The sequence below is a fragment of the Spinacia oleracea genome, chromosome 2, assembly GCF_020520425.1.
Source record: "Spinacia oleracea cultivar Varoflay chromosome 2, BTI_SOV_V1, whole genome shotgun sequence".
In the NCBI taxonomy this organism is placed as follows: Eukaryota; Viridiplantae; Streptophyta; class Magnoliopsida; order Caryophyllales; family Amaranthaceae; genus Spinacia; species Spinacia oleracea.
In genome coordinates this window covers 99,704,880-99,721,832 of record NC_079488.1, presented here as the reverse complement: position 1 = coordinate 99,721,832, position 16,953 = coordinate 99,704,880, and the positions used below count along the sequence as shown (strand labels likewise).

Below are 16,953 nucleotides of genomic sequence, written 5' to 3'. Positions count from 1 at the left end.
TATCGGGTCAGGTTCATAACTGGCCAGGTCAATTTGGATACAAATTATAAACAATATCGGCTTAGTACTAAAATCACAATTTTCAATACGTTTATATTATAATATGGATGTCTTAATTAAGAGACAACGGCGGTAACTAAATTTTAAAAGTGTTAAAATTTTAAAACCATTAGAGTTAGTGAGTATATAGTATACGACTTAGTTTTATCATAGTTAACGATGAACTAATGACTAATAGAATGTATCATTTCGTATTCATGAAACATTTATTAATGAATTAAAAACTAATAACGTTATAATTAATAATCGATAATGAAAACGAATATGTAATCAATTTGTTAAGTTTGTAAATATAAATTTATCATATATTCATATTGGTTTAAACATCAACGAGACTAACATGTTCAACAACGAAACCAGACAAACAAGTTAAATTGTTAATAAATTAAGTTGATTCTGTTAAAACAACATTTATCTTGAAACAGTTCGGGTTGTAAACGATCCGGGTTGAAACAATTCGGGTTGTAAACGATCCGGGTTGAAACAATTCGGGTTGTAAACGATCCGGGTTGAAAAATTGTTTGTAAACGGTGCGGGTGGACACGGTTCAGGTTGTAAACGGGATTTTCCCAGGTTGAAACGGTTCGGAATGAAATAAATCGGGTGTTTTAACGGTTTTCATGTCCATTAGATTCGGGTAGAAACGATTCTGATTGCCGCATGACGATTTGTTATCGGATTCGGATCTTACTCGGGTTAATATCATTGAGAAGGTTCGGGTTCGGGTTCGTTTTGAATATTATCAAATCGGATTTCGGGTTCCAGCTCAAGGGTCATTAACGGTTCGAATTCTTAATGATCGGATTAACCCAACGGGTTCAACGGTTCGGGTTGAGAATTGACGGCTCTAGTGTTGGTAAATCAGTCTTAGCTATAAGCCATTTATATGCAAAATAACCATAAGTTTTGGCTAATTAGAGAAAACTGCTCCAGTTAGTTTTTCTGGAAAAAAAAATCTGGATCATACATATTACAACAAAATATTGAACAGTTTATTTATACCCCATTATTTACATATACATATCATGAGGTAAAACATGAACAGCCTCTCCCCTGCCGGAGAGACCCCAGGATAAAGAGGCGGGCCGGTGTTAACACACAGTGGTCTCTGAAATCATTTAAAAGAAAATACATCATGATTCAAGACATAAACATGAACATCCAAATGGCTTGTGATTGCAGTGCAACATTGAATATAATGCTACACTAAGCCACCATCACCGGAAAACCGTTGGCCAGACAGCTCATTCGATTCCATCATTCCATACTAGACTTTACAGTTCGTATTATTTTTTACAAACTTTCCTACGTCTTCCTCTCATTGAATTGGGAAGTCTTCCAGCTTTACAACCTCCAGTGATACAACAGTCCACGGGGTTTGCAATATTTGCAAAAGACCGTGATAGCTCAAAATCATATGTAGATATCGAATACAAAAATGCTTCAAGCAGGATTCTTTTACATGTCCCTGAATATCCAAAGCATCATTTATACAACCCAATACTTACTAGATCATTTCTTCAATGGCCAAAATATAGTCGTGAACTGAGAACCTGAAATCAAAAAAATTTGTCACGGTTTTATAAAAGCAAACAATATAAGGTCCGGATAAGACAAGTAAATTAAGTGAATGTATACCATTGATGGGAATATACAAGAGATCAAAGTCATCTTTGCTGCTTCAGTAGACGACCGAAGTCCTCTAATTGTGCTTTTAATAAAACATGTTCATGTTTCATCCTTTCAAGCTGAGCCTCCACCAGAAGCATCTCATCCTTAAGCAGGTGAACTCGTTTTTCCATCCAAGCCATTGCTTCTGCTGATCTATCACCGACTCCTAGCCCCATAGAACTCGTGTGATCTGCTTGAGGAATTATATAAACTGGTTGTGGTCTACTTAATAGTACAACAATGCTGAACTGCAGTGAGACACAGCAAAATATCAACCGAGGGCCAGTGGGGTGAGTGACTACAGGTAGAGAACTTAATGGACAAGATTTAGGACTTCAAACTAAAATATCTGTTTTATAGGTCTCTAATTTAGTGGTTCTTTGAATTGAATCTCAGTTGGGTTTACCATTATTCCTCCTCATTTACATGAATGAATCCAGTTTATTCGAGTGAAGAAAGTGGAACAACTTCCCTAGAGTTCCAGTAGCACTTTTACCAGCCCTTAGCACTATTTTATGAAGGTCAAATTCCAGAATTTCTAAGAGGCACGCCTAGTGCCGACTCCATGGTTTACAAAATTAAGACAAACACATCAAAACCAAATTTGCTACTTTACTAGAGCAAGGCGATATAAATAACAAAGTTCAAAGTTAATTATTTATCACTGGATCAATATATCTCCTAGTAGAGTGTCTACAACTGCTGACATTAAAAAAAGAATATATGGGGAAATTAACGAAAATTATCATACCTGCATTAAGAGGAGGATAATAGAAAAAGCAATCACCAAAAACACTTGGAGGTTGCCTTTACTTCTCAAATAAGTGCAGACCTTGACTGCAATCGCTCTCAAAGTAGACATGACGGTTGTAGTAGCATGAAACAGATTTTCAAGTAATCTATTTCTGATTTGTTCATGACTGCCCCAAGAGTTGGCTACAGTCTCAATTTTCCTCTGAGGCTCACCCTTCCCATGCAACCTTTCTGAGTGTTCTGCAGGTTGTCCAGCAACTTGCTGATCAACTTGGCCATTCTGAAGCATGTTAAGTATAGCACCTTCTGCATGCCAAATGTCCACACATGAAAAAATATGAGTGTGACTGCAATTTGAACAGTCGATACATAAATTGCACTGAGTTCTGATAAGTAAGAAGTGCTTGATAATGGAATGTGTCTTGGTACCTTCTGTTTTCTCGATGTTCTTCTGCTTTAACAGTTCATGTGCCTGTAACAAATGTTGTACACAGATTCTTCACTGATGATAAAACTCCAAGGAACTCGATAATTAAGGGAGTAGCACAAAATCAGGAAAGAGAAAATACATGTTGTATCCAGGTTGCGAAAACTTCTCGACACTCTTCCACGGTTGATTGCTCTATCTTACCTATGATATCAAGTTAAATGCAAATAGCATCAATCAAACACATCCATAAAAGGTGTAAGGGGAAGGGAAGAATATATGCATCAAAATCCAAATAAGAGAACTTAATGCTTGGTAAAATACATTGACAAAAAGTGTCCTACAGGCAACAAGTCAAGCAATTGGAGCAAAACCCTAAAGAGAATATAAAGTGAAGACAAAAATAAACAAAACACTGCCAAGAAAGGCACGGTCTGCAACTTTGGAGGTTGTCTTCACTTCAAGCCAGAGAAACTTGGCAAGAGTAGGAAATAAGAAGTAGGGACTAGAGAATTGATGGATTCACTATCCTCAGGAATTGAAGTACATAAACTTGTCCACAAAGGCAGCCTCCAGTTACCCTTAGATCTTTAGATATGATGGTCTGAGACTGTACCGTACTCATTCCTAAAAGCCAATCTTGTAACCATATGTTTACCTACAATTACCCTACAAAGTACAAGCCTTAATGTGATCCATGAGAAGCACCAAACTCATATAGATGCATACAAAGAGGTGTTTCACATACAATTATGGAAAGTATTTTGTTACTCCCACTAGTAACTCAAATTAAGGATACTATGATATAACTCAATTTCTATAGAGTAGATTGAGGTTATAAAGACTGATAAGAAATTTCCTGCATTCAAAGATCTGACATCAAAGGATTGCAGAAAAGCAATGATGACAAGACTCGAGATTGAGAGCGTGGTTTGGATGCCAACAGCTACAGAGATACTCCCCTCTATCCCAAAAAGATGGTTTAAGTTACCAAATTTGACATTTCCGAAATGCTCTCAATTATCCATTAACAGAAGTTCACAAGGATTATGCAAAAGGATGTATCACATGTATGTGATTAGTAAATGACTAAATGTAAGCATCCTTATTTTTCATCATTTTCAACTATATACATTGTGTAAGATTGAGGGAATGTGAAAACTGTGTTAAACTATTACGGAGTAGCAACTTTTAGTATGGGCAAGTCTGAGATTTTCCTGAATGGAGTTTTCCAGAGAGCTATTCAATAACCAACAGGAGTCATTCATGAGTTTCCAAAGAGCTATTCTTTAAGATCCTGCTGTGCTAGTTGTTAACCCTGAGGTGGTATAGTGAATATCTTTCTTTTCTATTTTTCCCCAGAGTTGGTGTCAATAACTTATCAAAAAAACAATAAATGACACATGCAAGATATCTTAGGAGTTAGGACCTTCTAAGACAAAAAAAACAGAGCATATAAGTACTCTAGCTGAAGTGCATTGTGTATCGAATTATTAGATATGAGAAAGGCCCTCGTATTTTCATCCAACGTCTACCCAGTTTTCTCGCTAAATTTTCTTTGAAGTTGGATCCAACACCCTGAATCAACCCTGTTAAAATAATAGGTCTCCAGCTCTCTGGAAAACTAGGCTGAGAAATAACCACTTGTTTCTCTCTGGAATTTCTCTTAAGTTGGGACCAACCCAACCCACCCACTTTTTTTCTCTATATTTCTCGCACCCAACTCGACATTAACCCTGAGATGTGACGGGGGGAGTAAAATGGAAGCAACCTGTGGGCAGGGAGAACCTATTATGATAATCAGCACTGAAATTCTGACAGTACAAAAAGCTATTTACATCCATTGTCTCAACTATTCTGCATGGTAACTGGACACAAAATAGCCATATATTTGGACAAACATATTGATAGCATCAGCAACATAGCAACTGTACACCTGCTCTGTCACATTAAATCAGCAAGGAGAAGCCCCATTTTGTACACAAAAATGCATGAAAGAAGCCATAAGAAGCCATGTAACACATTCAAAATTTACAAAAAAAATTGATAAACACGCAGGGTTTAAGATTGGGTTTAAACACAGACAAAAACACATGCACATACACAAACACACACACACACGTGTTGGGGTTTAAGATTGGGGTTTAAGGTGTGTGTGTGTGTGTGTGTGTGTGTGTGAGAGAGAGAGAGAGAGAGAGAGAGCTCATCGACAAACCTTTAAACATAGTTTTCTTAGAAAAAGTCACATTAGTATATACTTGCAATATACAACCTTCCGACTCATCACTGTCTTTCTGCACATCCCAGAGTCCCTGGAATTGCAGTTGAAGAGAGATTAGAGATTTGGGGGAAAACAGTTAACCGAGAAATCCGGTGGGATTCAAACAAATGGAACGAAACCCTTAACTTCAGAAAAGATAGTCTCTTCTCTTTAGATAACTTCACAATTTAACAGAACACTTGAAAGCTTACAACACAAGCTTTGTGTAAATTCCAGTGAAGTAGTAAAAAGAGGCAAATATCCACACAAAAATATAGTTGAGCTTCCTAAGGTCAGTATGGGTCCAACAATGTAAGCAGCAAAAATAAAACAGGAACCGCACAAGATGCTGGCAGAACTATCTTAAAAGGCTCTATAGATAATGCAACCAATTTCACGAGTAAGCCCGCTCCCTAGAAGCTCCTACCATGAGGGGACTACGTAAGTAAGTAACAGAAAATAAATCACAACATTTTGTTCTAGACTATGCCATAATATCCTTCTGGGACTGTTTCTCTAATAACACACATCTAATGTGACATTTATTTTGATGTATATTAGAGGTTTATGGAAGAACGAAGGTCAAGACTCGATAACACATAAGACAGAAATCAAAACCAAATATTTCTACAGAACATTTATTTTTAATTGAGGGGTTCCACAAAACTTCAGGATACATAATTCAAAAAATATATGGCAAAAAATGCCAAAATCAATTATGTAACTTTGTGACTGATGGTCTTAAGTCAACAAATCAACTAAATAAGTATCTGACACTATAGCCATTAGCAGGAATCGGCAAAGAGGTTTACCTCAACAGTGAAGTAATCTGCATAAGGAACATCACTCACTTCCTGTGAAGTCTTGATAACAAGATGGCTGACAAGATCATTGAGAACAAAATGTAAAAAATGATGGACTAGCAATAATTGGGAGTACATTATGATCCATTTATTGTGAAAAAGCTAATCCTTGACAAAGCTTAAGTAATCCAACGAGAAAATAAGCGTAGAAATGGTAGCCTAACCTAACAGTAATAGGCAATACGTTGTATATCATTTATACGGAATAAAACTAAGCGTCAACAATCATCATTATCATTACCCCATTGCCTCAAAGAGGCTCCCGCAAGAAGCGGGGTGGGGGGGGTCGGGTGTACGCAACCTTACCCCTGCAATTGCTAAACCCTAAACAAATCAACAAAGTGGAATAATCATTTTATCTTTTGCTTTTTTCTCATAGAAAAAGCATTGCTATGCCAGGGAAATAAAACATTAGACTAATAGAAATGATGAAATCCAGTAAACAACCCAAAAAATATTCTGGAATACCAAGCCACGAGAAATTATAGCCTTATACAAGAGGCCCAGTTAGTGTTTTATGATTCAGACACAAACAATTCCAAGAAACATGCAATTTACCTGTCCTTGTAAACCTGGAATTTCTGGGTCTCCTTGCAGCCACCACACTTTGCCCCTAAAGAAACAGAAGAAAGTCAGCATCTTACGCCATACCCAATTTATCTGCTAAATAATGATTCTGGTTCAATAGAGATGCAACATACCAAAATATATTTTCACAGGATGCAGAAACTTTTTCTCACGAGTATATCCAAACTTGTCATGAGGCAACCATGAAGTGCACATAAAATCTGTATACATGGAAGCAATAAGCAACATGCTTCAGACAGATAAAAGAATGTCTATAATCCTGGATTCATTTTCTTTTATATCTAATTCTAGAATATAGATAATCAAGCTCTTGAGAATCATTATCTCCCTAGTCCCTTCCATATTGAATAACCAGGTTCCCTTTATACAAGGTTCAAAGATACAGCATAAAGTTCACGAATACTGAGAGAGATACCTTTATCTCCACATTTGTTATGGAAGGATTTAATAAAACCAACAGCATCATCAGAAATAAACAGATTGAAGAACTGCTCAACATTTATCTGCAATTCACAGGCAGAAGTATTGTTATATCATACCAACGGCAAATGAGGACAAATTACTGCAATATAGGTCATCTTACAACACTTAATATAAGAACAAAATAAATACTCTCAGATGGTACAATAAGAGCATGATCATACCGGAAACTTAGACTCCGCGACCTTGGTGTAACATTTAGGTGCTGCACATCAGAAAAGCACCATCAGGAAATATGAAGGATCATACAAGGGACAGCTAAACCTAAAAGTATATAAGTACCATAACCATAAAAGATGAAAATATGTATACTAAGCTCACATTCGCGTGTCAACTAAAGATCGCCGAGCGGCCAACAAGGACAGCAACAAACCTCTTTTTACACTTTTATGACCTATTAAATCCAATCATTCGCTGGATTTCTTACTAGTGGAAGTAATATAATTCACTGGCAAGATGTTCAATTCCAACCAATTGAGTAACCAGAATCAAATTTCCAACCAATTGAGTGAGCCTGACTCAACTCTCAACAGATTGATTATCTTTTATCTGCCACCACAGCTCTTTATTCGGAAGAAAAAAGTAACATTCTAGCAAACAAATCATGTCATCTACGGGAGGTATTAAGTATCTTCCAGGATCTAGAAAAACATGAAGAATAAAGAGACTTATTTACTTTCGGGAGCATCCTGAGTTTCCAGGTTCCAATTGATAGACTGTGAAGACGTAGAAGGTCCTGCATCCTCTCGCTTCTCTTCCATCACATGAGAAACTTTAGAAGCAGTTGGCTTAGCATTATCATGAACATGACCTGCAGGAGGTTTGGTGTCTTCTGGTGTAGACACCCCCAAATTCCTGAATCGAGTATTGGTGAAAAGGTCAAATAGCTCCAAATCAAACAGGAACTATAAGAGTGGTTCACTAAATTACCTCTCATCTGACACCGAGTCACTCACAGGGATATCAGAGTTGGCGTTTTCAGCTGGAATATCTCCATTTAATTGGGAACTGCTCTCAAATTTAGAATCCTAAAGGTTGACAGGGGTACCAAAAGTGTCAATATATAAATTGGTATTGAAGAACTTGATATTCATATACAAATCCAAAAATCTTCATAAAAAGTCATAAGGGTGTATATTATTTCCAGTTAGTCATCCAAACAAGCTCCTCACCTAGTAACGTCATTCTAAGACATCAGTAATCAAATAAAATTATAGTAGCCAAGATGCATGCTGTAATCATATGATCGTAAAAGATGATCATAAGGTCTTTAAAGACAAGGTCAAAAGTGAAAAAATGTTTATTAACATTTCAAATGATTATGGGTTCCCAACTTCTAGTTTCTAGGGACCAACATTTGTAACCAGGTGTTTGCATAGCTGGGTTAAGAACATCTATACTGTGCGAGATCTCTCAAGCATCCGAATCCAATTGAATCAAATTATCACTTGTCTTTTGACCGTTGAATTATAACAAACCAAAAATTAAATGGCTCATTAAGCTGTGTATGTTTCTATATATATGAGGCATATTACTTAACACTTGAGTCACTTGAAAACCACCTCTATGCAATTATTGGAGTAAGATGGCACAGATCCGGCCCGGGCTGAGGTGAGATGATACAATCACAGGACAAGAAGGGCAAGGAAAGAAGGAAATCAACAAAAGGGAGGGAATGGCAGTTAATTCTGTTATCACTATACTGATAAAAGAAGATGGCATGATGACATCAGAAACAATGACATCAGGTGCAGAAAAAGACAAGGAGGAGAATGTGGGAGGTGACAGCTATGGAATGTACCTGAATGAGGCAGCTGGCAATAACGTTGGAGAGGAAACAGACAAAGGAATCTGAAAAGCTGCCATTTCAATTACATAGTATTCTGTAGTTTTTGTCTTTTACCTTAATTCTAGGATTCTACTTTGTAAGGCTATTTAAGCCACAACTCTGGTGTATTTTGGGATCTTGAATGAAATACAAAGCCTCCTTTTCTTTATTCTCTTTCTCTCTACTTCAGCTTTCATCATTGATTAAACTCTTCAAAACCATCTCTTTCAGTATTATTGGTTTTCTGGAATTAATCAGCTAGTTCTCCATCTCATTATTGAGATCAGACTCAGTGATCACAACAATTTTGATAGTGTGGTTGGTGCTTGTTTGGCATACAATCTAATTATTCAGTTTGTATAATTGTATCAGATTGTATCATGAGAGTTTCTTTGGAGAAAAGGGGGTAATGTTGATGCATAAACGACAAAGATCCTCAGATGGGTTCTATAATCCTGCAAAATTCTTGAAAACTTATGCAGGGATACTGAACGAACCAATAACGGAATGCACACAGTATCCTTAACTGTAGCAAGCACTAATACAGTAAAACACTAGCACCAATATTCTCTCCTTAACCTACACAATAAAACACTAGCACCAATATTCTCTCCTTAACCTCCCCCCCCCCCCCCCCCCCCCCCCGCAACACACACACACAAAACTATTAAAGAGAACCATTATCTAAATTCAAGAAAAGAAAATTATCTAAAAAAAATATCCATCCCTTAACCCACTCCAAGTGTCCCAACAATTAGGGAAAGAACAAACACACGAACATCATTTAAGTAAAAGGTGACTCGACCCACTGGAATTTCAAAAAAAAAACTAACAAACTGCAGAAAGAGTTTTCCTCCATACTTGGAATTTCATACTCTAGTGACATCATTAAATCATTTAAGTAAAGGTGACTCAACCCTTCCTGGCTACCTTGAAACACTTTGAAGTTTGGAGTAAGCAACTACAAGGCCACCATCTGAGTTCTGAAAGACAATTCAGTCCCATAATTAACTATCTCCACAGAAACAAAATTTCACAAACAAAATTCTTTAGTAGTTCATCCCCCTCATTCCCCGTTAAAAAATATCCCACTCAGCTACCAACTCTCTAAATTTAAAAATGTCACGTAAAACGGCCATTTCCGATACTTGTGGATCTTAAGATTAAAAGACGGGTACAAATTAAGCCCTTCTACAGAAATACAACAGGCTTACAAGTGCTTTTGACTTGTTCGACGGGACATAAACAACAGATCACTAAAACAATGTGCTTAAACAAAGCATCAAATATCATCCAAATCAAACAACCCAATTAACGAGCTCAAAAGTAAATAAACTACAGACTTGTCTAGGTATGATTAAATGAGTGGGAAGTGGGATGTTCAAAGAGTTCTTAGCGTAACACATGGTTGTCCCTGGAAGTTCATCTCCCAGTTTAAAAATTTTCATTTTCTTTAGTTAAATTTATAGTAGGCAAGGGTTGTCGACTTGTCGTGTTCATTTTTGGAAAGACGTTTGGAGGGGATCGCAACTTCTATGTATTTGGTTCCCTCGGTTATTTCAGTTCTCTTCTCTAAGCAATGCCCATTTGTCTAGGTTCTATGGTGATAACGAATGGGATTTACATTTCCGGAGGCCACCACATGATAGGGAGTTAGAGGAGCTTCCTTCTCTACTAGGGGCTTTGGATCTTCAATTAGCTACAGTGGCGGATGCTAGGGTCAGAGTTTTTTCTTGTAAATCTTTCCTGGTTTATTTGAACCAACCCCCTGAGTTTCCAGCTTTTCCAGTAGCAAATTTCACAGGGAAGGAGAAGGTACCTCTTAAGGTGAGGGGTTTTGTGTGGACATTGGCGTTAGGTGGATCAACACTAATGACATGCTCCAAATGTGTAGGCCATGTTTGGTTAATTCACCCGATATGTGCTTGCTTTGCCGTACTAATGTTTTCTTACACTATGAAATGGCAAGTTACCTTTGGAGGAGATTGTTTGCGCTTCACGGGGAAACTTGGGTTTGCCCTTTAGAGATATTGGATTGAATTGGCTGCAAATTTTCTTCACAGGGTTTGATAAGGTTAGAGAAAAGGGATAGTTATGGCAAATGCTTTTGTGGCAAATGTGTGGTGTATGTAGCTGGAGACAAACTCAAGGGTCTTTTCACGAGTTTTGTAACCTTTTGGTTATTGTGGAGCAAAGTCACATTTTTAGCAGCGTTATGGTCTAAGGCTAGTGGGGCTTTCAAGACTTACTCGGTTGGGAAGTATAAAAAAATTGAGCAATCTGTAATTTAACTTTCTATATAGTCTGTCCTCATTGTTTGCTCTCCTTTTTTCCTACTGTTAATATAATATACCTACAGCGTAACAGGATATCAAGTATTGAACATTGTAACATGATTATAGAATGAACAACATTTGAATCCAAATTCACTATTTTGAACTACTAGTCTATTAGCAAAAGTTAACATATAAGTGCATACACATATATAAGAAGTGTAGGAATACCTGTCGATCTAATATCCCTTTGGCACCATTAGTCTGTTGTGACCATCCATCATCAATAAGCTTAAAAGCTTCATCACGGGATAAGAATGAAGCGAAAAAGTGCTGCCAAACCATGAGAAAGCATGTAAACAATCCAAATCGACACCACGTTTTAGTATCAATTTTCTAGCACTGTATGCCAAACGTAATGTTAAAGTGTTCAATTGCGCCAGTCACCTTCTTTCCAGCAGCTACAATTTCGATTGCATTATGAAAGATTCCAGCAGTTTTTGCTCTCCGTACAGATGTGACATCTTGAAGAGGAATTATTTTCTGGAGCAAAAAGAGGACGAATCACAAAGAAAACCAAGTTCTTAGTGCAAATGTGTAATAGAGAAACAATTGTACGAAATTTGACAAAAGATTAGCTATCTCCTTAAACCATTAAGCATTAAACGGTGGTTTTAGTGACCCCAATGTTTCAAATACAGTGAGTGTTGCCTGGGAATATGATTTCAAATGTTAGAAGTGTCAAGGATCGACTTTCCATACACAAGAATATTGTCCAAGTACTGGACACAAGTGCGGGAAAACGTTGTCAATAACATACTTCATATATTAAAAGATAGTTTGTAAGTGCTTTTGAAGTTAAATAGTTACATATACACATTCCAGGAATCCAGGTTGACTTGCTTGCTAATTATTTTTAAAACTTGTCATTCAAGCCCAATTTTTTTTGCATTTATAGCATGGATTTCTTCTGTTTCCCTGTATTGTATCTTTTTTGTTCTACTGACGTCAGGCTCGAGATAATGAAGTTTATGGTTGAAAATTAAAGTGTTGGGTAAAGCTCTAATGGAGTACATAGTACATACACATGTCAGAGTGTTGAGTGTGTGGTAAGAGTCCGTGAAACATAGATTATCTAATGTGTTGTTTGAAATTCGTGTCTAAGTAGGCATAGTGGTATGACCTAATAAGAACCACCTGTTGATCAGTTGTTAAGGTTTCTAAATTGCTCTAACTAGTTCCAATATTTGACACTAGTGTTTATGCACGCCTTGTGTGCGTGACGATTTTGTGGTTTGAAATTATCTTTTCCAAATAGAGATGGAAGCATCTTCCTATACCTTTTTACAAATTAGACACGTGGGTAAGGGTATAACACGAAATCGAAAAAGGGGACACCAAGCCCTCAAGAGCCCCTTATAGAATAAACATTTCATAAATTCATCAATTTTCAACTAGCATACTAAACGAAATACAAATTCACTATATGATGTAGCACGGAGGTAAACACAGCAATTCACCTTTGTTTCGAATCCAAAGATGTTGGAGTAAAAGCATATGTAGTGCTCAAACAAGTACATATGACCCTGCAGAATCAACCACAATTACAAGAATATAAGGATAAGTTTAAACACTTTGATGCAGAAGCAGCTGGAAGCCTGGAAGTGGATGATAATCAATAACTGAGATAAATAAGACATACACTAACTGCATTCCTGATAGAAAATGCAACGTAGCACTATCAAAAAAAGTAAAATAAATTGGAATTAGAAAGCACCTTACCTGAAGAAGAATGTTTTCTTGTAATGCGCAATTAAAATCCTGCAAAAGAGCCTGTCATAAAGGAAATATTAGATGAGCTATATATTGCTTCTGTAATTCGGTGAATAGAACTTGAGATAAAAGGATATAAGCTGGTAACACGTTCTTCATAGTTTGAAGGACAAATTAAAGCTTGTGATTAGTATTCATCAATCACAGCACTAACATCATCAAATTCACACAACACTACTCTGAAGAATCATCAGAACTTGTAACTGTTGGGAAGAACCACAGGAAGAGACAAGTCCAAGAAATAGCATGGCCTCACAGTGTCCTTCCATCCCAGTATCAATTAGCAATAGGAAAAGTAGCCAATTTTTATGCTGCAACACCCCACCGGCCACCACAATTCGTCAATGTGATACTTCATGATTCACAGATACCAACCAAATATGGTGATGGGCCCTTGAAAAATTAGGGTAAAACGGTTCAATGTCCAAAAGTGCAAACAGTGAGGGGAAGTGAGATACTTTTCCGGGGGGCAGAAGTACACCCTCGTGCTGACTGAATGCTAACATTATTTATTGCATGGTCTTCAGTAACTACACTAGGATTTGTTGCCTCTCAAATTCACTTCATAGAAATGTAAAAAGAATGATTTAGGTGTAACTTTCCTGATGCATGTGTTGTAGTTGCTGGTATTTGCCAGGATACTGAATATGGCCCGAACCCCCAATAGTAAACCTTTGGAAGTGTTGATCCACATAAAGGGAATTGAATTAGGTAAAGGCTATACTCACTATAAGCAGCTACCTGGTAGAAATTCGGCAAGTGGAAGAATCTTAACCATAGAATACAACCCTAATTGGAATGCAAGTACGTGGCAAGTAGAGTGCATAAGTTACTGGCACATTTAAACTTTCATTCCTTATATGCAAGTATGCAATTAAGTTAACTCGGTTCCTCCCAAATCATGTCCAACGGTCCAACCAGAGATTGCATGCCTAAGTTATCCCCTTACTCTATGAATTCGTTAAAAAGGAGGGTGGGTTACTACGTATAAGGAATTGCTCAAGGCCTATTGGTAACCGGTAATATATGGTTGGAATGGGAATAAAACTAAGTGTTTTTTGCAAAAAAAATAACATCATAATGTTCATGGTAATGAAACTTTATCTCAAACTTGTTTTTTTTTCATAAATCTGCATTCATACCCAATACCACTCCCCAAACGATGATGGATGGTAATGGAAATTTATGAAGAAAAAGAGATAATTTTGAGGGAACTAGCATTACTATGGGAATGGATATTGATTTTCCTTACAAATTCATTCATATTGACACTATTTATGACCGGCTACCAAACGAACCTTCAGTGTGTTTATGTGTACATGCGTGTAAATTCCCCAACCATCCGCATAGTTGTGAGGTTCAGGTGCATTTGTACTCAAGGTGGCTCAACAACAAAATACAAAAGTTGGTTATACAATCACAGGACATTAACTTGAATTATACTCCCTACACCGTCCCTTAATACTCGTCCCGCTTTCGTTATAAAGTCGTCCAGTAATACTCGTCCCGTTTCTATAAATGGTATACTTTAATAATATTATATCATTTCTCACTTAACATGAACCCACATATATTCCTACTTCCTAAGAAAAAACATTAAAAAATTCAACCAACCCCACCCTCACCCCTTTATTTGACCCATTTCTCATTAGCTATATTAAAAAAATACTTCAGTATCAACTAATAAATTAAATTTGAGTATATTATCAATATATGTTGATTTAAAATTAAGTTTGCTTGTTCCAAGTTGAAGTTTTCCACATTAATTCTGGTTTGTTCTACTTCCATTGCTATGTTTATATCGAATTCATACATTTTCCTGATCTTCAGATGAACAAATAAGTGCAAAATTCCTAAAACCTTCTATAAGAAGTAATACAAATTTGAGTTGACTTACTTCTTCGGCAGGCAGGCGAAAAAGCTGGCGATACTCCTCACTCCTCAGCAAATCCAAAGACTATCAAAAACATTCAAAAATTCAATATCAAATTCATAAAAAGGAAAATAAATAAATAAATAAATAAAATAAAGCAGAAAAAGGAGGCGTTGATCAACTTCAAGCTAAAGCAAACTCGCAAAATTCGTAATTGAGGAAAATTCTGGAATCACCTGAGAATCGGCATTTCTGGAGAAACTCGAAGTGCGAGTGATACGATCAGATAGGTCGCTGGGAGTGGCGGAGACGGCGGCGCTTTCCGATGAGGAACGGGAAGGAGAAAGAGTGGAAGAAGAGACCATAGTTTGAGAAGAAGGTGGGCTCGCCAAGGCTGCCGCCATGGGAAGGTGGGAGGAGAGAGAAAAAGGGGGGATTTTGATCAGAGCAGTAGCAGTGAATAGAATGGAGGAAGTTGGTGAGTTTGGTGTTAAGCTAAATTAACCGACAGATGATGATTGCTGAATTTAAGCAAGAAGAAGGGAGAATTTGTTGACTCTTTTGGAAGGTGGGAGATTTGTTGTAATCCTGATGTGAACTTCCTCTATTTTTGTGTTTTCCTAGAGTGTCCGCTAAGTTTGAAAACTAAAGAGTCTTCTTGGATAGTCTTCTTTCAAAATCGGAAAGTATAGTGTTAATTATATGAGGAGATTGAAAGTTGCAATTATTATACGAAATTTGATGTTTTATATGAATATGATATATGATATTAATACAAGCTTAATTTGGAAATTTGTGAGACTCTTTAAGAAGAATTTTGGACAATCGGGAAAGATAAAGTAACTGAAAAAAGAACCGGGAATTGGTAGGTGGGATAGGATAAAATAAATGATTTTCTATGATATAAGATTGGCATAACCTTGAGTCTTATATGTGATCAGCCACACCATCAACTTGATGGTGTGGTGTGTTCACACTTATAAATAAGCCCAACGCGTTTAAAGCTTATTGTGTTGGTTAACGAAATCTGAAAGTAACACCAGCATCTCTATTATATAAGGGAACACCTGAGGTTATTTTAGTAAATACACTTTTGGTATCCCCAATAGAAAAGACTAACATGTCCTTAGTAACCATAAATTATATTAACAATAAGTATAAATACAATAAAAAGGAGAAAAAAAATCATTCAATATCCACAATAAATAACGTCATAAAGGGAAAAAGTCATAAATAAATAAGAAAAACTACAAAAAAGTAACTTAATCACAGTAAAAATTACGTAGGTCCAACAACAAATTACGCCACTAATGAACAGCAAGTAACAACCGGTAAAAAGTTAAAATTAAAAAAGGAATTATTTTTTTACCAAATACTTAATTACAGCTAAACTTAACCCACCAAAATCAGGGTCAAGTTTTAAAAAAGCAATTTTTTTACCAAATACTTAATTACAACAAACTAAGCCACCGTAATGACACAAAAATGATAAAAGAAAAAAAAAACTCAATCAATTACCTCTTAATCTTCTCCTCACATATTGTATGTTTGTTAATGTTAACTTGCTAATAATTTGGGAAAAGATGACAAATCCCTTATTTCTCTCCATTTTAATTCATAATCCCTTAAATTCTCTCCATTTTAATTCATAAAAAAATTAAAAAAATAAATAAATAAATACTATGTTGCAGTTCAAATGGTGGAGTGACGCTCAATTGCAATCCCAATAATCCACTTAACGACATTCTTTCTCTACTCGCTATCAAAACCTAATTTTCGAAATCCTTTTTTCCAATTTCTCTAAGAAACACACTATTTAGATGTTAATTTTCTTTACTTTAGTACTATAATTTAGATTTTTCGTCATATAATATGTGTATTACATTGTTTAACTATGTAAATGTTTTTAACTAGAGATTATATCTAATTTTTTTCATATGAACTTTTTGAACAATTTTTTTAGCATATTATTTATTGTGATTAGGTGTCATAACGTGACTTTTAGTTTTTATATAATCTCGCACGCATAGCGTGCATATAAGAG

At 36.3% G+C, this 16,953-nt stretch overlaps 1 protein-coding gene across 1 annotated transcript; it reads right to left on the bottom strand.

Annotated features, from left to right (window-relative positions):
• Nucleotides 1-1,030: 1,030 nt before the first annotated feature.
• Nucleotides 1,031-15,599, bottom strand: LOC110778586 (protein VASCULAR ASSOCIATED DEATH 1, chloroplastic). The gene is made up of 19 exons (XM_021983131.2): nt 15,146-15,599; nt 14,934-14,993; nt 12,986-13,036; nt 12,724-12,789; nt 11,651-11,746; nt 11,435-11,536; nt 8,033-8,130; nt 7,779-7,957; nt 7,267-7,307; nt 7,038-7,125; nt 6,736-6,822; nt 6,593-6,647; nt 5,984-6,050; nt 5,127-5,223; nt 3,054-3,115; nt 2,914-2,956; nt 2,483-2,790; nt 1,699-1,979; nt 1,031-1,613 (listed from the first exon to the last, which is right to left on the bottom strand). The coding sequence occupies exons 1-18, from the start codon at nt 15,311-15,313 to the stop codon at nt 1,728-1,730; spliced, it is 1,920 nt and encodes a 639-aa protein (XP_021838823.1). The 5' UTR covers nt 15,314-15,599; the 3' UTR covers nt 1,031-1,613; nt 1,699-1,727.
• Between the last annotated feature and the right edge of the window lie 1,354 nt (nt 15,600-16,953).

Coding starts and splice junctions, on each gene's coding strand:
- LOC110778586 (XM_021983131.2), bottom strand. CDS start 15,313: ATGGCGGCAGCCTTGGCGAGCCCACCTTCTTCTCAAACTATGGTCTCT. Junction 13,037..14,933: donor TTCGCCTGCCTGCCGAAGAA/GTAAGTCAACTC, acceptor CCTTTATGACAG/GCTCTTTTGCAGGATTTTAA. Junction 6,648..6,735: donor TCCTGTGAAAATATATTTTG/GTATGTTGCATC, acceptor CTGTTTCTTTAG/GGGCAAAGTGTGGTGGCTGC.